The sequence below is a fragment of the Balaenoptera acutorostrata genome, chromosome 11 (assembly GCF_949987535.1).
Source record: "Balaenoptera acutorostrata chromosome 11, mBalAcu1.1, whole genome shotgun sequence".
Classification (NCBI taxonomy): domain Eukaryota; kingdom Metazoa; phylum Chordata; class Mammalia; order Artiodactyla; family Balaenopteridae; genus Balaenoptera; species Balaenoptera acutorostrata.
The window spans coordinates 34,423,884-34,439,941 of record NC_080074.1 but is presented as its reverse complement, the minus strand read 5'-3'; the positions used below and the strand labels follow the sequence as shown (position 1 = coordinate 34,439,941).

The following is a 16,058-nucleotide window of genomic DNA, read 5'->3' as shown; positions in this document are numbered from 1 at the left end:
TTTTTCTTTCCATCACCCCACCTACACACAAAATTCTGTTGTAAAGACATCACTTCTATAAGGAGGTATTCATTGTAGATGTACAGAAGTCTATGGAAACCTAAGTTTACAAGAAAAAAAAACCCATTATCATTCTAACCAACTGCATAGTCACAGAGATGCTTAATAAAAGTTATCTGATGATATAATGAAGTCACTTCTTAACTAAGTGCATACAGTAGCAACTACTTTTCAAGATTCACCATCCAACAAACTACATTTTCTCATTTGAAATCCTTCGTGTCACTTTTTGACATTCAGATGAAATTCTGAAAGTAATATGATAACATTAAAACATAAACAAAAGTAGCATTAACTGTGAACTGATAAACTTCAGAAGTTAAAATAAATGTAAGTGTGTATTAGAGTAAAAGTATGCTGACAATGTGTAAATCAAAACTGCCAAAATGAGTTTTTCAACATCTGATCCATTGTTTTCCCTCCAGAGGATAAAGGGAGCAAAAGAGGAAGGTAGTCAAAAAGGAAACAGGAAGACCTGCTTCAGTAACTGGACATATTGATTCAATTGGCTAAGAAGTCCAAATGCTAATACTCCTAATAATCAGCCATTCTTTTTGTGTTTTGGTAACATATATCCTCATACAATGTATATCAAATGGAATTTTTTGATTTACATCAGATACTTCAAAGTTTCCATTTTTGAATTCCCCTAGTCTTATGTAAGTAACACATTGTCTATTTTGTTTAAAATATCTAATATCTCCTCCAACATCTAGGGCTCCATGATGCAAAATGTCATTTTGTCGATCTTCTGTTCCAGTATTCACTTTAATTCTTTTGATTACAATCGGATTTTCAAATATAATCACAAAGACATCTCCTGTTGATGGTGATTTTCCCCAAAAGTATTCATCAACACTACTATAAGCCTTGCTTGCATCATAATTTTCAAAAACACTCATGTTGGTATATAGACTTGCAGGAGGGTTATCTGGGATATCAAATGGCTCCTCTTCAAAATCATCATCTTTCAGCTTATTCTCAGTTCCTTTATATGATGAGTAATAACCCATGTGCTGAAAGAGAGATGGTTTAAAACGAATCACATTTTTCTGAGCCAACAGACCGCGGAAATGAGTCAGTAGCCAATCACAAGGCATTTCTTGATAAAACATTAATAAAAAATGCGCCAAACGTGGGAGATCATGAGAATGATAAAGTTTTCCTATATAGCCAAGCTTAGAGAACTCAAGGGTTACCCAGTAAGTTCCTTCTAGGGATGTAATGACTTTCTTGATGGCAGTAAAGAAATTTTTTGAACAACGAACATCATCTTCAAGCATTACATAATAGTCTGAAATATTGGCACAAAAATTAAGCAAAAAAGCATAATCTACATTTTGCTTGGAACGAAATCTCACTCTGTCTTCTGGATCATTGTAATTTCTTTTAAGGCCACTCAGGATTGGGTAATATTCCTCTGGAGCATGTATAACCATTAATCTTCCTGCAATAATATGGTGGGCAAATTTCTGTGTAATATCCTGTAACATGACCTCACGCCAGGATGAATTAAAGTCAGCTAGATGAACCACCACTGAAATTTCCTTCAACTCTTCGTAGCTGGATTGCTCAAAAATTGACTTGATTGTCTCAAGTAAATAATTTCCTTTTTTTCGTCTCACTGATGAAAGTCCAATTGTAAGAAACCCTGAACAAAAGAATTCAGATGGAAGACAAATTAAATGTGAAATTAGATTTTGAATAACATAGAAAAAAAGAAAAAAAGTTCTTTTCTCTTTAAGCCTGCTACTCTATTAAGTAAATCTAAGTGAATGATTATATATAGAACATTTTGTCATTAAAGACTTGTGCTAAATATTTAAAGGCTATAGTACTTTATATATAATTGATATTTTCTATGGAAAAACTGCATCTTAAGCACAATGATGTATGAGCTCTATTGCTGTAAACATTTGTTTATGAAATAAGATATATGGTTTAAAGTGTTCTGCAGCTTAATGTTCTCATATATGCCCATTAGAGAAGATAGATATTTAAATAACATTGACACTGTTTTTAAAAAAAAAAAAAAAAAAAACCTGCAAAAGGGACAGGAATTCATCCAGTTAAGAATGACAAACTAGTCTCAAATGATGAAAAAGAAAATTAAGGGTCACTCATTCTTTTAATCATCTTTAAATTTTTCATAGAAAACATGTCATATATTTTCATCTTCTTTAATCACTGTTATTATCTTGTACCCGAATAATTCATAACTGGACTTCACAATTTTATTTTGAAATTTATCTAGTATGTTAATTAGAATGAAAACAATATCATAAGCTATTTTTGAAAACCTGCATTATTGCTTAAACATATGATATATTGTTCTAAGACATGAACATTACTGATTTCTTTATTGTAAAACACATTCTGTAGTAATTTTGTCTGGTGAAATTTTTATTCAGATATTTAAAACCTAAAATTAGAAATTAGATATTTTTAGAGAATAAAATAAAACCCTGTGAAATGGCAGTTCACCTCTGAGAAGCGTTAGATGTCTTCTAATTAAAATGTTTTCACTTTTTAAAGCTCTCATTCTCACCATGACTCAGAACTGAATAAAATTTCAAAACCACCATTAGGAAAATAGGGAAATGTTTATATTCACCAAGATCACTGTTTCAAGACAGACACCTACATGATTTGATTTGCACGATACGAAAAAGCCCCTTCCAAGAAAAATCTTTTTTTACTAGTCTATTAGAGAGGTAGGAATTTGCATGTTTCATTGAAATACCTGGGCTTACCATCCCATCTTCTACTGAAAAGCTAACATGTTATATGTTACAATTTAACTCAAGCCACCAGCCCTCATTAATACTCAATAACAGCCAATACTTATAGAATACTTTCTACATAAAAGGCAGAAGTCTGAGTATTTTACATGTAATATGCATCTTGAATATTCAAAACAGTCTTTTGAGATAGCTTTGCACTTATCAACATTCCTGTTTTATAGATAAGGAAACTAAGTCACAGTGAGATGAGGAAACTCGTGCAAGGTGTAATACCTAGTAAGTAGTGTGTAAGAGCAGTAGACATTTGAAATGGAAGAAAGAAAGATCTAAAGAAAGCTGAATTGTTACAATTTCCTCAACCTGGTGATCACAAACTCATTTGCATAAACACTTCTTAGCAGGGAACTCAATTTTTGTGGTCTCCACACGATCTACTAAGAAGTTCATGATATCACGGTGTATCACTTATTCTAAAACTCATATTCTTCACACAGAAATATTTTAAAATCAGGTTGTATATCACAACTGATGGCATCTTACAACTTAAAACTGATAATGCTTGTACTTTCTTAGTATGCATCAATTAGATCATGATACTTTCTGTAATCTATAATGTCTTGAAATCCATTAAATGTAGTATGTTATTTCTTGGATCCAAAGTGTCTGTAGTGGATTGATCAGTTTCCTCCAAAACTTCATGTCTACCTGGAAGTTCAGACTGTGACCTCATTTGGAAATAGTCTTTGAAGATGTAATTAGTTAAGGATCTAAAGATTAAATTGTATCGGATTCAGATTAGGCCCTAAATTCAATGACTACTGTCCTTATAAAAATAGGAGAGGACACAGAGAGACAGAGAGACAAAGGGATGAAGGCCATGTGAAGATAGTGGCAGTGATTGCAGTTTTGTTGCCACAAACTAAGGAATGCCACAAGCGACCAGAAACTGAAAGAGGTAAGGAAGGATTCCCCCCTACACGGAATGTGGTGCTGCCAGCACCTTGGTTTCAGACTTCTGGCTTCCAGAAACATGAGAGAATAAATTTCTGTTGTTTTAAACCACCTAGTTTGTGATATTTGTTATGGTATCTTAGGAAATGAATATAATGACTTTCACTACTTCAAGCTGGTGGCATGTCATAAAAACCAAACCAATGTTTGAAACTGTATTACTATGGGAATAATTATTTTTAAAAGCTAACTTTAAAAATTTAAAGTCAATTGATTTTTCCTACTCTCTCTACATGGTACTATAGCAAACTGTTAAAAAGTTCATGTCACAATTAGGCATTTAATTTTTTTGTTGTTATTAATGGAATTGGATCGGTGAATAATTGCAATTTGTGAAGAAACACTGAACTATTTCCCAAAGAATATATTATATTAGTCAAACCCATAAACTTTTATTGTTATACAGATGAAGAAAGTTTTCATTTTAACAAAATATTTTATTGTTCTTGATTTTAAAAGTCTAAAGATACTTACGCTTTCTTTGTAAAGGCATGACAGCTAAGAAGCGATAGGTGACATTGATGGCTCCTGAGAAATTAGATAAATCTTTGAAAGTATGCACATAGCGTTCAGGATTCAGTTGATGTGTAGATGTTTCCCTTACAAGTTGTTTGTCTCCTTCCTGAATGCCAAGAAGGCAGAGAAAACAAATAAATAATAGATGGTCATGGATTAAATAAACTTTCTCCTTACACAATAAATATATGGGTCTGATATATAATATGGGTATTATATAAATCTCAATTACTGGCACCACAAGCTGTAGATAATTATCTTTTACCTGAATTCCTACCTAGAGTCTCTGTTCCAGGTATATTCCACTTTTTATACTATGCTTACAATTGCTTTTCTACAGCATACATCAATAGTGGCATTCTCTTGATAATAATAACAAAAAAATCTCTATTTGAAACTCCCACTGCCTTCATGTTAAAATTCAAATTCTTTACAATAATTTAAGGATCTTAAAACTTGACAGTAATCTCTTTTACAGTTTCATGTAAAGCGAATTCTCACTAGATTCCCCATATTTGAGTCATATTAAACTATTTACTCTTCTTCAAGCCCTGTCCAATAAAAGACCATACATTATTTCTATGATTTTGAAATTTTAGGAATGATTAGGAGGATGCAGCAGTGAACATAATAGTTGGAGTCTGGATAACTTATTAATCAAAAAGTTTGTCAGTCACTTATGTGGCCACTCTAATCAAAGGCTGTTGAGAATGGACAGCCATGGTCCTCGTGACATGGTAGTATTTTTTTCAAATGTCTTCAAGATAACTCAATTAGGATACATTTGTACAAAGTCTTCAAGGAAATGTCTTTAGACCTTATACTAGTCTTTTCCATGATGTTTTCTTGTTGCTTGTGGGTGTAGAGGGGGAGGGGGAGTATTCCGATGGAGGTGAAGTTTGGTCCTTTTTTATTTAAGACCTTCATTATCGATCTGATAATGGAATTATATCATTCAATCTTCAGGATGGTTTATATTCAAGAAAACGTTCATATTCAGCTTTAAAAGTATCCTGTTAACCACTAATTGCTTTGTTTTATCTCCCTTTGATATAAGTTCAGTTGTAGATTTTGATTATCTAATCACCATTTGATCAAGCCTCTATTGGTTATACATTACTAGCAAAATGATGACTTGCTTGGCTTTTGTATATGGTTTAGTACCACTGGTAGAATATTAGGGCAACTAATTAGAAAGAAATGTTTCTTTTTTGGCAAAGTGTCTATTGTGCTGTGTGAGTTATGTGGATATTTCTACTATTCAGTATAGCAATGGCAGGTCAGGCATAGGCATGCCATTAAAACTACAGAGAAAGTGAATGCATTAAATAAACTTGGTCCTCATGTTTTTGGCTGTGGTCAATACAACTTTAATCAATTAAACCTTGTTCTAAAATATTAGAAAGGATGCAAATACAAACTTGACCTCAATTGGAACATTCACTACTTTGTGTCAAATTAAAATATAAATGGAAAAGTTGACTACCTCAAACTTTTAAATCTATGACGGGGCTCAGATTGTCTTAGAATAAAAATTGAGAGTAGTGAACCCTGACTGGGAAGAGCTATCAATCTGGTCCTTGATAAATGAAGATTCATTCTGAATATCTTTTCTGTATATTCAATTATGTTTAGGAACCTATAGTTGCTCTTTAATACCGTATTTCTATATTTTATATTGACGATGATTTAGACAAAGAAAAAATACTTTAGTCTGATTTATAATGTATTTGCCATCTGTAAAATTATAGAGTTTCAAAATACATGATATTAAACTTTGGAGGCTAGTTAGCTTATAAATGTACTCATTGAATATCCATTGAATTCTGATTATTTTAAATTCATTGCACATAAATATTTTCATCTTTGTATTTCTGAAAACCTAAAAAACATCACGAAAGTTTTCAAATGAACAAGTTTAGGATTTCTAAAAGGTAACCAGAGACTCAGTTCTGCATCAGCTACTTTAATAGTAATGTAATGGTGTACACAGTCAATAGGGTGTAGAAGAAATATCTAGAAAAATCACAGTAGTCACAACACTGAATTGATTTTACCATTCTGGTCTCATGTGATATCACATTCTAAAGGAAGTGCAGGATACTGAATATCTCTTTAAGAATTCTATCGTGAACACGTAAAAATCCAGACTTTTTCTGTGATAAGATAGAGTACATTCATCCTGTTTGAAGGACATAACACAATATAAAATGAAATGAAACTTATATGAAAGCACTTTATTAAATTCTCAAGAACAGGTTTCTTTACACTTTTCAGCATAAATAAATCATGCAACTTTCATCTGAGTCTGTCTTGTTGGCTGCTTTCCAGAAGCATCTACCCGAACAGCTAGGCTCTCCCTGGATACCTTCTTTCTGTAGCTACTATGCTGTAGTGTATTTCTCAGTAATAAGACAAAGCTTCACGGCAATCATTTTCTGGATAGGAAGGCAATTCAATGGACTAGCTACAGACTAAATATATACCCTAGTGGCTACTTTGAAGACGCTCACAGCCGAGAGGCTAAGTTGATTGGACATGCAGTGTCTCTTCTACTTAGTTTGCCTTGTAATACTATTTGTCTCTTACACTGGACTTGGCTTTCTTTCCCACTGAAAGGCACATATGCCCCTAACATGTAAGCAATAAACTAAACTGTTACATGCTCAGATTTGGGGGCCACTGATAGATTTTCTAGCAAGAAGAGTAGAATAGATGTGCTAAATAACTCCAGAGACCTTACTACTGTAATTGTTTATCTGATTTCTCTGAATTATAACTATTATTTCCCCCTGATTTAAGAAAAACAGAAAAAGAACAACCTGCTAATGTCTCTACTTAGAAAATTGCATGCATTGTGATATTTTGGAGTCAAGAAAGAAAATCAAGTCAGATAATTTTAGGAAAACTGAACAAGCACAGATAAAAGGGTTGAAAAGGGAGAAGTATTAAAAAGAAACTGCATTATACCCTAGTAGGAGGCCAGCTTTCCATGGTTATTAGACATTTTTAGAAGAACAATTTTAATTTTACACGAATGATTTAATGAATATTTCAAATATTATACATATTAAGCCTTGGGATAAAATTTAGCTCAAAATGTAATTTAGGTAGAAAACATCTAGTAAACAGTGAAAAATTAAACTAATAAAAATATTGTCATTGAATTGTCAATATGGGGGTGTGCTTGTATTTAAAAACCATTTTAACTCACTTTTTCTAACTTAATATAAGTATTTAAAAATAATTTCAATTTTTAAAGCTAAGAAGCAAACAATTTCTTCTCTGCACCTGGGATGATTTGCAAATTTGACTAGATATATGGCTAATGTAGCAAGAAAATTTTCATTGAGAAAGTACTCTTTAGTAAGAGCTACTTCATTAAATCACACTTTTTAATTAGGTGGCTAGGACCTATGTTTAGATGGAAATGCATAAAGAGAACAATAGTGTTTGACCTTCTTATGGATATATACTCTATTACTTCTTACACATTTTATAGTGAATTTGAAGCTGTTCTATTCCAAAAAGACATAAGGATGTTTGCTGCATACAATAATCTTTTGTCTACTCAAAGTTAAATATTGAAATTTCACTTGAAAGTATCTTATATGCATCATCATTGAATACAACAAGCATCTTGCCAATACCATGTTTTTGATTTACAAGATGTGATAAACTTCTACCAGTACACACAGATGCAAGAAATAAATTTTTATCACAAAATTAAATCATTAATCAAGAGCTCCTCTAGTTAATTTATGATCTTGAATTCTATTAATTACAAAATAGCTGGATCGGGCTTCCCTGGTGGCGCAATGGTTGAGAATCTGCCTGCCAATGCAGGGGACACGGGTTCGAGCCCTGGTCCGGGAAGATCCCACATGCCGCGGAGCAACTGGGCCCGTGAGCCACAATTACTGAGCCTGTGCGTCTGGAGCCTGTGCTCTGTAACAAGAGAGGCCGCAATAGTGAGAGGCCTGCGCACCGTGATGAAGAGTGGCCCCCGCTCGCCACAACTAGAGAAAGCCCTTGCACAGAAACGAAGACCCAACTCAGCCAAAAATAAATAAATAAATTTATTAAAAAAAAAAAAAAAAGCTGGATCACCTGGGCCTTGCTCTATTGTCCTTAAATTTCATAAACCTAATAACCAGTTTAAAAAATTCTAAAATGCATATCATTAGTAAGTTTCTCCAGTTTGCTATGTTTACCTAAATCATGCCTAGTCAAATTCTATTAACTGCGGTAACTTCAGCATTATGAATTGACTAAGGAGGATAGAATGACGAGTCCACAAGATTAAGAGCTATACTTGAAAGTAAAGGCTTAGGCAGAGTCAAGATCTAGGAATCTGACAGAATTTCGCCATCAAAGAACAATGCTAACGGAAGCAAGATGCTTTACAGAAGACTTCCTAAGAGGATCTGCACAAACTTAGATCATGTGGTTGGCTCATAGGATATATTTAGAATAGTATCTGGCAATTAGTAGGTAGTTACCATATCATGTTCAATTAATAAAATATTTTACTAGGAAATGCTCTCTGTAGTTATTGTCAGATTCTCTCTAGCTAAGATATTAATTAAAACTTTTAGCATGCTTGTATGATAGAATGTATTTTCAGGTCCTCTATTTGTCCAAAGGCTTTGATTTTCTGAAATGTGTGAACAGGAATAATTGCATAAAGATTAGAATTTCCCCAGATAGCTTAAGCTCAATTCAGATAGAAAAAGTGAATTACTCTCCATATTACTTTCATATTACTCTCATCAGATGTGAAATTATATAATTATAACAAAAATGAATAATAGAAACAATTTGAGTTCTCACAATTAGTCAGAATGTGTCCTTTTGCATACTTTCATAATTCACTTAAAATTCATTCATAAATTATCTACTAATTTTACCTTTTTTAAACTATTGAATAGCTTTCACATAATATTATATTTAGTTCTTAAGGATCTATATTACTTTTCAGCGACCGTAAATGTATAACATGGTGGTCATTTAGGGTTATTCAAAACCCAAATGAGATGTCACACATTGTAATAAAATGTTGCTTCTTAACAAAATAGCACAATTAGTATCACTAATTAGACAATGGGATTTAAAAATTTTTGATAATATAGAAAAGTAGAGAAAGTAAGGAGTAACACCTTTAAGCAAATTTTGTTTATTCTATTTACAGCAGACCCTTGAACAACACAGGTTTTAACTGCGCAGTTCCACTTATAAGTGGATTTTTTTCCAATAAATACGTAGTACACTACATGACCTGAGGTTGGCTGAATCTGCTGACGCAGAAGTGTGGATATGGAGAGCCAACTGTAAAGTTATACCCAGATTTTTTTGACTGCCTGGAGCGTCAGTGCCCCTAAAACCCACATTGCTAAACAGTCAACTGTATTTCAAATCAAAGCTCAAAAATTACAATGATTTTATGCAATATTAATTCAGATGGGGATGATAGCTAACTTATTTGGAATTAGAGATACATATTTGAACCACTATATATATATATATGTATGCATTAAAGAAAACATTGCAACATAAACCAGAACAATTGTAATGTTGGTAATATATAATATAAAAAGTAGCTAGATAGGAAATATACATGTTATAATTTTGCATAAACTAAGGCTATTTCAATAGCCTGGGACTGAAGTTAGGTTACAAGTGGACTGTCTGGTCCGACTTAGGCCTTATTCTGAACAAAAAATAATCAACCTCCAAGACTTACCATAACGTAGCTATCTTCAATGTACAAGTTCATAAACAGAAGGAAAATGACAAGAACTCCCAAGAATGAGACCGTAGAACGTTTTCGCAGGCATCGCATTTTATCTAGTGTATCAAAAATATGTTTCACTTGGTGAAATTTAAACATTCTCTCCTGTGGAAAAGAGGCATAAAATTATTAACAATTAATTCTGTATGCAAATATTTCTTCATCATATCAGTCAAATCCAGGCCTTTATAAAATCTCACTATTCAAATCTTGGAGCCAAAATTGTTTCCAATTTCACAATAAATTTGACACAGGCTATTAATACATTAACAGAAGGATAATGCAGTGGTTTATATTGATGTAGAGTAAGGAAAAATGAAAAGCACAGTTATTTCTGAACAAATAAACATTGGTAACAATAATGTAAGAAAATAATAGTTCTTTGATGAGAAAGAATACAAATAAAAGAGAAAGGCAAACATTAAGGTAACATCTACCTCCTCATATTATAATGTAATGAAAATGAAAGAAACTAGAAGTATGGGCCTAATACTAATCTCAGAGTAGGTGCACTGAAAAGAGTGATGGGGAGAAAATCTGGGTGAAAGAAAGAGAAGTGACAAAGGAAGTGAAAGTTTTGGGGGTGAACCCACACATATATTTGAGTTATAATTGCTTTGTTTATTTTTCCAGTAATTCTTGCTAAATCAGAATAAATCCTGGAGTGGCATATCGACATTGCCTTGCTTGATCTACTACCTAGAAGTCTGGCAGTTTATAATGATTTATGGACTACAAAAAGGCAAAATTGGAGTCAGCAAGATTAGTGGAGGCCTAATGATTTTCCATTTCACTCTTCTACATTTTGTGATCTGCTCCAATTACAAATTCATTTAGATTACCATTTTTTAAAAAATATAAATATCTGGGATGATCAAAAGACCAGTGGAATCATATTTTGTCAAAAATCAACTATAATCTGGAAATTGTGCCTTGTTATGTACTGTCTCCCTGGGTTCAGCTTTAGGATGAAGTATTTATGGGCCTAAAGAACTTCAGGAGGTGAAAAGGCCTGCATCCCAAACCCTTACAACAATGTCTAAGAAATAGCCAGCTAATGATGTCTCTTCAATGAGTTAATGCAAGAAAGCATTTATGAATCCTTGTAAATTATAGGAAAGAATATTAGGAATTGGGAGAAAGGAATGTTATAAGAATTAATGCCCATTTCCTTTGCCCATATTTTTCTCTAGGGTTATTTCTTCTTGTTGATTTTTAGGAGTTTTAAATATATGTGTAGGGATGCACACATATATACTTATCTTTGCTCACGTTGAAAATATCTAAGTATCTTTCCCAAGCACTTTTTGTATTTTCTCCTTTTTGGTATGATGTTTACAGTGTAGTGGTTTACGTCAAATTTATTTCATGGATGTGGACTTTTTTGTATAATGCTTAAAAAATATCCTTCCCTATCTTGATGTCATATGGGCAGTCTCATTTATTTTCTTCTGGGATTTTTTGTTTTTCATAGATAGATTTTTTTTTTAGTATACCTGTAATTTATCTTTGTGTCTTTTATGATATAGTGGAATAATTTATTTTATCTTTTCTATACGGAGAGCTGATGATCGGCTCACAGTGCACTGGCATAACTACTATTCATACCACCACTCCTAATTTCAAGGGTGTGGGCAAGCATACTCTCCTATGTACACAGAAATATAGAACTGGGTAATGGTAAACATTAATACTGTATACCAGACCAATATTGAATCATCTCTTCTTTTGGTTCGTGATGCCAATTTTAGAATAGGGTCACTTTCTAATTTGCATTTATGGGTCAACAATGTATTTATAGACTCATCATTTATAACCTTTTTCAATAAGAAAATACATATATAGTACTTTTGAACCAAAATATTATAAGTGAAATTCTGTTGTCTGGTTCTATATTCTGTACCATACTGTAATCTGGTCCTGATTCTACAGATAAAATATTCTGCTTGTAAAAGATTTTTATCTGGATTTGGGTGCAGAATAAGGTGCCCCTTCATGTTCACTGCAGTTGTAACCTGCCTAAGGATGCCTAGGAAGGATAAGAAGCAGGATTAAAGCTATGGACTCTCCATCTGGGTGGCTAATTTCAAGAGAATGATGTTCTGGTAGGGCTTCCAGACCCTGAGGAGCTGGAGGGGATACCTACTGGGTGCAGATTCTGGATGCAGCTGAGATCTGTTAGCACAAATGCTTGTGAGTCTGGATGCTTAAGGCAGAAATCTCAGGGTCATCTGAGAGGAACCGTTTTGGAGTAGGGTCTGGTGTGGGGCTTATCTGTTTATAGTCAGTGGCCGGTCCCAGAACCCTGGTGCTGCCCTCTATATTTTAGGAGGTGCTGGATTCAGGTCCAGGAAAGAATGCCCCAGGCACACTCACGTGCAGATGCCTGAGGGTTTGGCTGGAAGGAAGAGGCGGAATTGAGGCGATTCAGGACCTATCCTGGGGGGTACCATGGGTTAGTAGAAAGCTTTACGTTACACATTCTGGTTCCAAAGAGGGCTGAAATATGGACTCAGATCTGTGAGCATGAATATAAAAGCATTGTGGATGGATGTTCCAGGGCCCCAAGTTGGTTGAGAGACTGGGTTAAAGGCGCATATTCTGAGCCTCGGGATGGCTTGAAGAATTTGAGAAGGGGCATTCTAGTAGAACAGGTGCTTTTGGGAGGGATTCTCAGCTGCAGCGTCTTCTTCTGTGAAGGACAGAGCAATGCGGTGCCTGGGCACACGCTTGAGTATTCGCTGGGAGCAGGCTTTCAGAACCCATCAACTATGTAGCAGGCCTGAGCCCTCAAGTCAAGCTACTACTGGAGGAAACTCGGCCAGATAGCCTGTGCACAAATGCTTGAACTTCCCATCCTGGCTCATGGCCACCCATCCTTGGTGTATGTCTTCACCTCCACCCAGGTTCATCTCACCGGAGACTCGCCACATCAATGTCAGAGCTCTTAGAACCACGACTCCACATTGCCCATGGATTTTTCCCACGATTTGTCATCAGGAGTTATTTCAGCATACACGTGAAGGTGTTTTCATCACAAATTTGTTTGAAAACCAACAAGTGAAAATATTTTAAATTGGCAACAGTAGAAGATGTTTGAATAATTTGTAGTGTTATTAGACTGAAGCCATTGACAATGTTGCCCTAAATGCATATTTGATGATATACAAAGGAGTTTCTGAGACAGGTTAAGTAATAAAATGGGTATAACAACAAAAAAGATTTTTATCTGAATTTTGAAATGACAAAGGATTAGAATCTAATCATACACAAGTGACACAATATTTCTAAATGTCAATTTGGGAAGACTTGGCAATAGTATGAAATGCATTTATTCCCTTTAACTCAGCAATTATACTTCTAAAAATCTGTTCAAAGACCAAAAAAAATGTATTTTTGAGCAAAAGTTTAGCTATGGAACTGCAAAGCAGTGATGTTTGTAAAACAAATTGGAAACAATCTATAAGCTGTTAACAGTCATTATCTCAATGTAGCAGAACAATCAGGAATTTTCAATCTTGTTTTACTTTTCTAAACTTTCCATATTTTTAAAAGCACAAATATTTAGTAATATTTTTAAAAGTTACTTTTAATTTTCAAAATTCTTTATTGTCTGTTGGAAAATAAAACACATTTTATTTCCTGGACACAAAAGCAAAAAGAGCAAATTTTTTTCAAGAAAATAAGATTTAAAAAATATGTAACACTTTATGGTTATGCCTCTGGATACTTGGAAAGTTGAATGTTTTAAGTTCAATATAAATGCTAAGTCAAGAAGAATTCCATCTTAATTCGATTTTTTTGAGACAAAAAGAAAATGTAAATTATGAGATGCAAACTGAATTTGGAAAGTTCAAATTTACATAATTATATATAGAGATAGTTCTGGGCAGTACATTTTGCATAGATAGCTCATTGAACCTTCATACCAATGCTAAAACTTTAATACTACTATTAGACCAATTTTAACTTAAGAAAAACAAGTCTTTCTCATCTTCATAAGGGATGATTCCAGCTTTTAAATCTTAGAATTATTACAGAGTCTGCTCTATTAAACACTATTGGTATATAGTTTATTAATTAGGTTTCATATATTTTAAATATATTGTTGCCAACAGACTATTAACATATGTGATAATAATATGTGATATTGGTCTGTTGAATAAAATAAAAACAATGTAATAAAAATAAATTAAATTTTCTTGGCAGAAAGCAAAATTTTGATTAAATATATTAAACCTAAAACACACATAAATATATAACACTAGGAGGTGGGTGATATATGATATTTCAACTAGCATAAGAAGTGGTAAAAAAAATGTTTTGAAGACAAACTGCTGTGCATTTTGCATTAATTAAAAATAGAAGAAAATTAAACAGTAACAACAACAACAAAATCCTGGAATATAATTCCAAAGAGTTGACAAAACAGAAATTCAGTCCTTAGAGAATAGTGGTAGTCACCTAAGTTCTAACATCCAATCTTCCAACTTATAATCCTCCAAAATTCATTCAAAACATTCAGAGCACAAATAAACCTTCCATAGTATATACCCTCAGAATAACCAGGAGAAATATAATAGCACAAAGTTCAATTTACATATAAGTAAAAACAGTAACAGCCAGGACAAGAAGAATTGGCTGAGGAGCCTAAATCAGAGGTCAAAAGATAGACCAAAATATGTGTCATTTATTAAACAAACTACACCAGACGACACTACAGTAAAAGAAAAATTAAGAAAGCTAATAATCTATCCAAACTCCTCTCTCATCTCAAACATAGAATTACATGGATCCAGGAAAAAACAAATGAATATTCACAAAAAAGAAAACAAACAAACAAAAAAAAACCCAGACCAAAGTCAAATAAATTTATTGAGAAGAAAACTGAAATAGCTGAGAACTCTGATATTAGGCTTTTTGTTGTGCCATGAAGCAAGGAAGCTCTCAGAGGTTAGTGGGGTCACATCTAAAGAACACAGAAAACAACTTGAGGAGGTTTATATTGAGAAAATTTGGGAAAAAAAAACAATGATCAAAAAATGACTATGATTGATAGTAAAATACTGAATTAATATAAATTCATGATTATATTGTGATAATGAAAAGGAGAGAAAGAAAAAGTAAGAAACCTAACTGCCACAATTGGAGGTGATCACTGCATCATCTTCTGATCGCAAAATCAGTAATTGAAACAAAAGTATTAAAGTTCTCCCTCTGCATTTCCAGGAGGAACTGTATTTCATCCACAGTTGATGATGGTTATTTTCAGATACTGGACAACTGGGCAGCAAAGGGCAATTAACCTTGAGAAAAAGGAAACAAAAAAGTAAGCCCCATAATTTCTCCAGTTTGCTGCCAGGAGACAGTTTTTAAAAGGCAAGGCAGGGGCTTCCCTGGTGGCGCAGTGGTTAGGAATCCACCTGCCAATGCAGGGGACACGGGTTCAAGCTCTGGTCTGGGAAGATCCCACATGCCACAGAGCAACTAAACCCGTGTGCCACAACTACTGAGCCTGTGCTCTAGAGCCTGTGAGTCAAAACTACTGAGCCCACATGCCACAACTACTGAAGCCTGTGAGCCTAGAACCTGTGCTCTGCAACAAAAGAAGCCACCACAATGAGAAGTCCAAGGGCAGACAGCAGAAGCAAGAAGAACTACAATCCTGCAGCCTGTGGAACAAAAAACACATTCACAGAAAGATAGACAAGATGAAAAGGCAGAGGGTTATGTACCAGATAAAGGAACAAGATAAAACCCCAGAAAAACAACTAAATGAAATGGAGATAGACAACCTTCCAGAAAAAGAATTCAGGAGAATGATAGTGAAGATGATCCAGGACCTCGGAAAAACAATGGAGGCAAAGATCGAGAAGATGCAAGAAATGTTTAACAAAGACCTAGAAGAATTAAAGAACAAATAAACAGAGATGAAC

At 33.8% G+C, this 16,058-nt stretch overlaps 1 protein-coding gene across 2 annotated transcripts in view; it reads right to left on the bottom strand.

Annotated features, from left to right (window-relative positions):
- Positions 1-245: 245 nt before the first annotated feature.
- The window catches only part of MGAT4C (MGAT4 family member C), a 371,748-nt gene continuing 355,935 nt past the window's right edge, over positions 246-16,058 (bottom strand). For both annotated transcript variants that reach the window (XM_057557029.1, XM_007165925.2), the window contains exons 3-5: positions 10,075-10,227; positions 4,290-4,437; positions 246-1,711 (exon numbers count right to left, since the gene is read on the bottom strand). In XM_057557029.1, the coding sequence (XP_057413012.1) occupies positions 570-1,711; positions 4,290-4,437; positions 10,075-10,221 (1,437 nt within the window). In that variant the 5' untranslated portion in view covers positions 10,222-10,227 and the 3' untranslated portion in view covers positions 246-569. The remainder of the gene's footprint in view (positions 1,712-4,289; positions 4,438-10,074; positions 10,228-16,058) is intronic.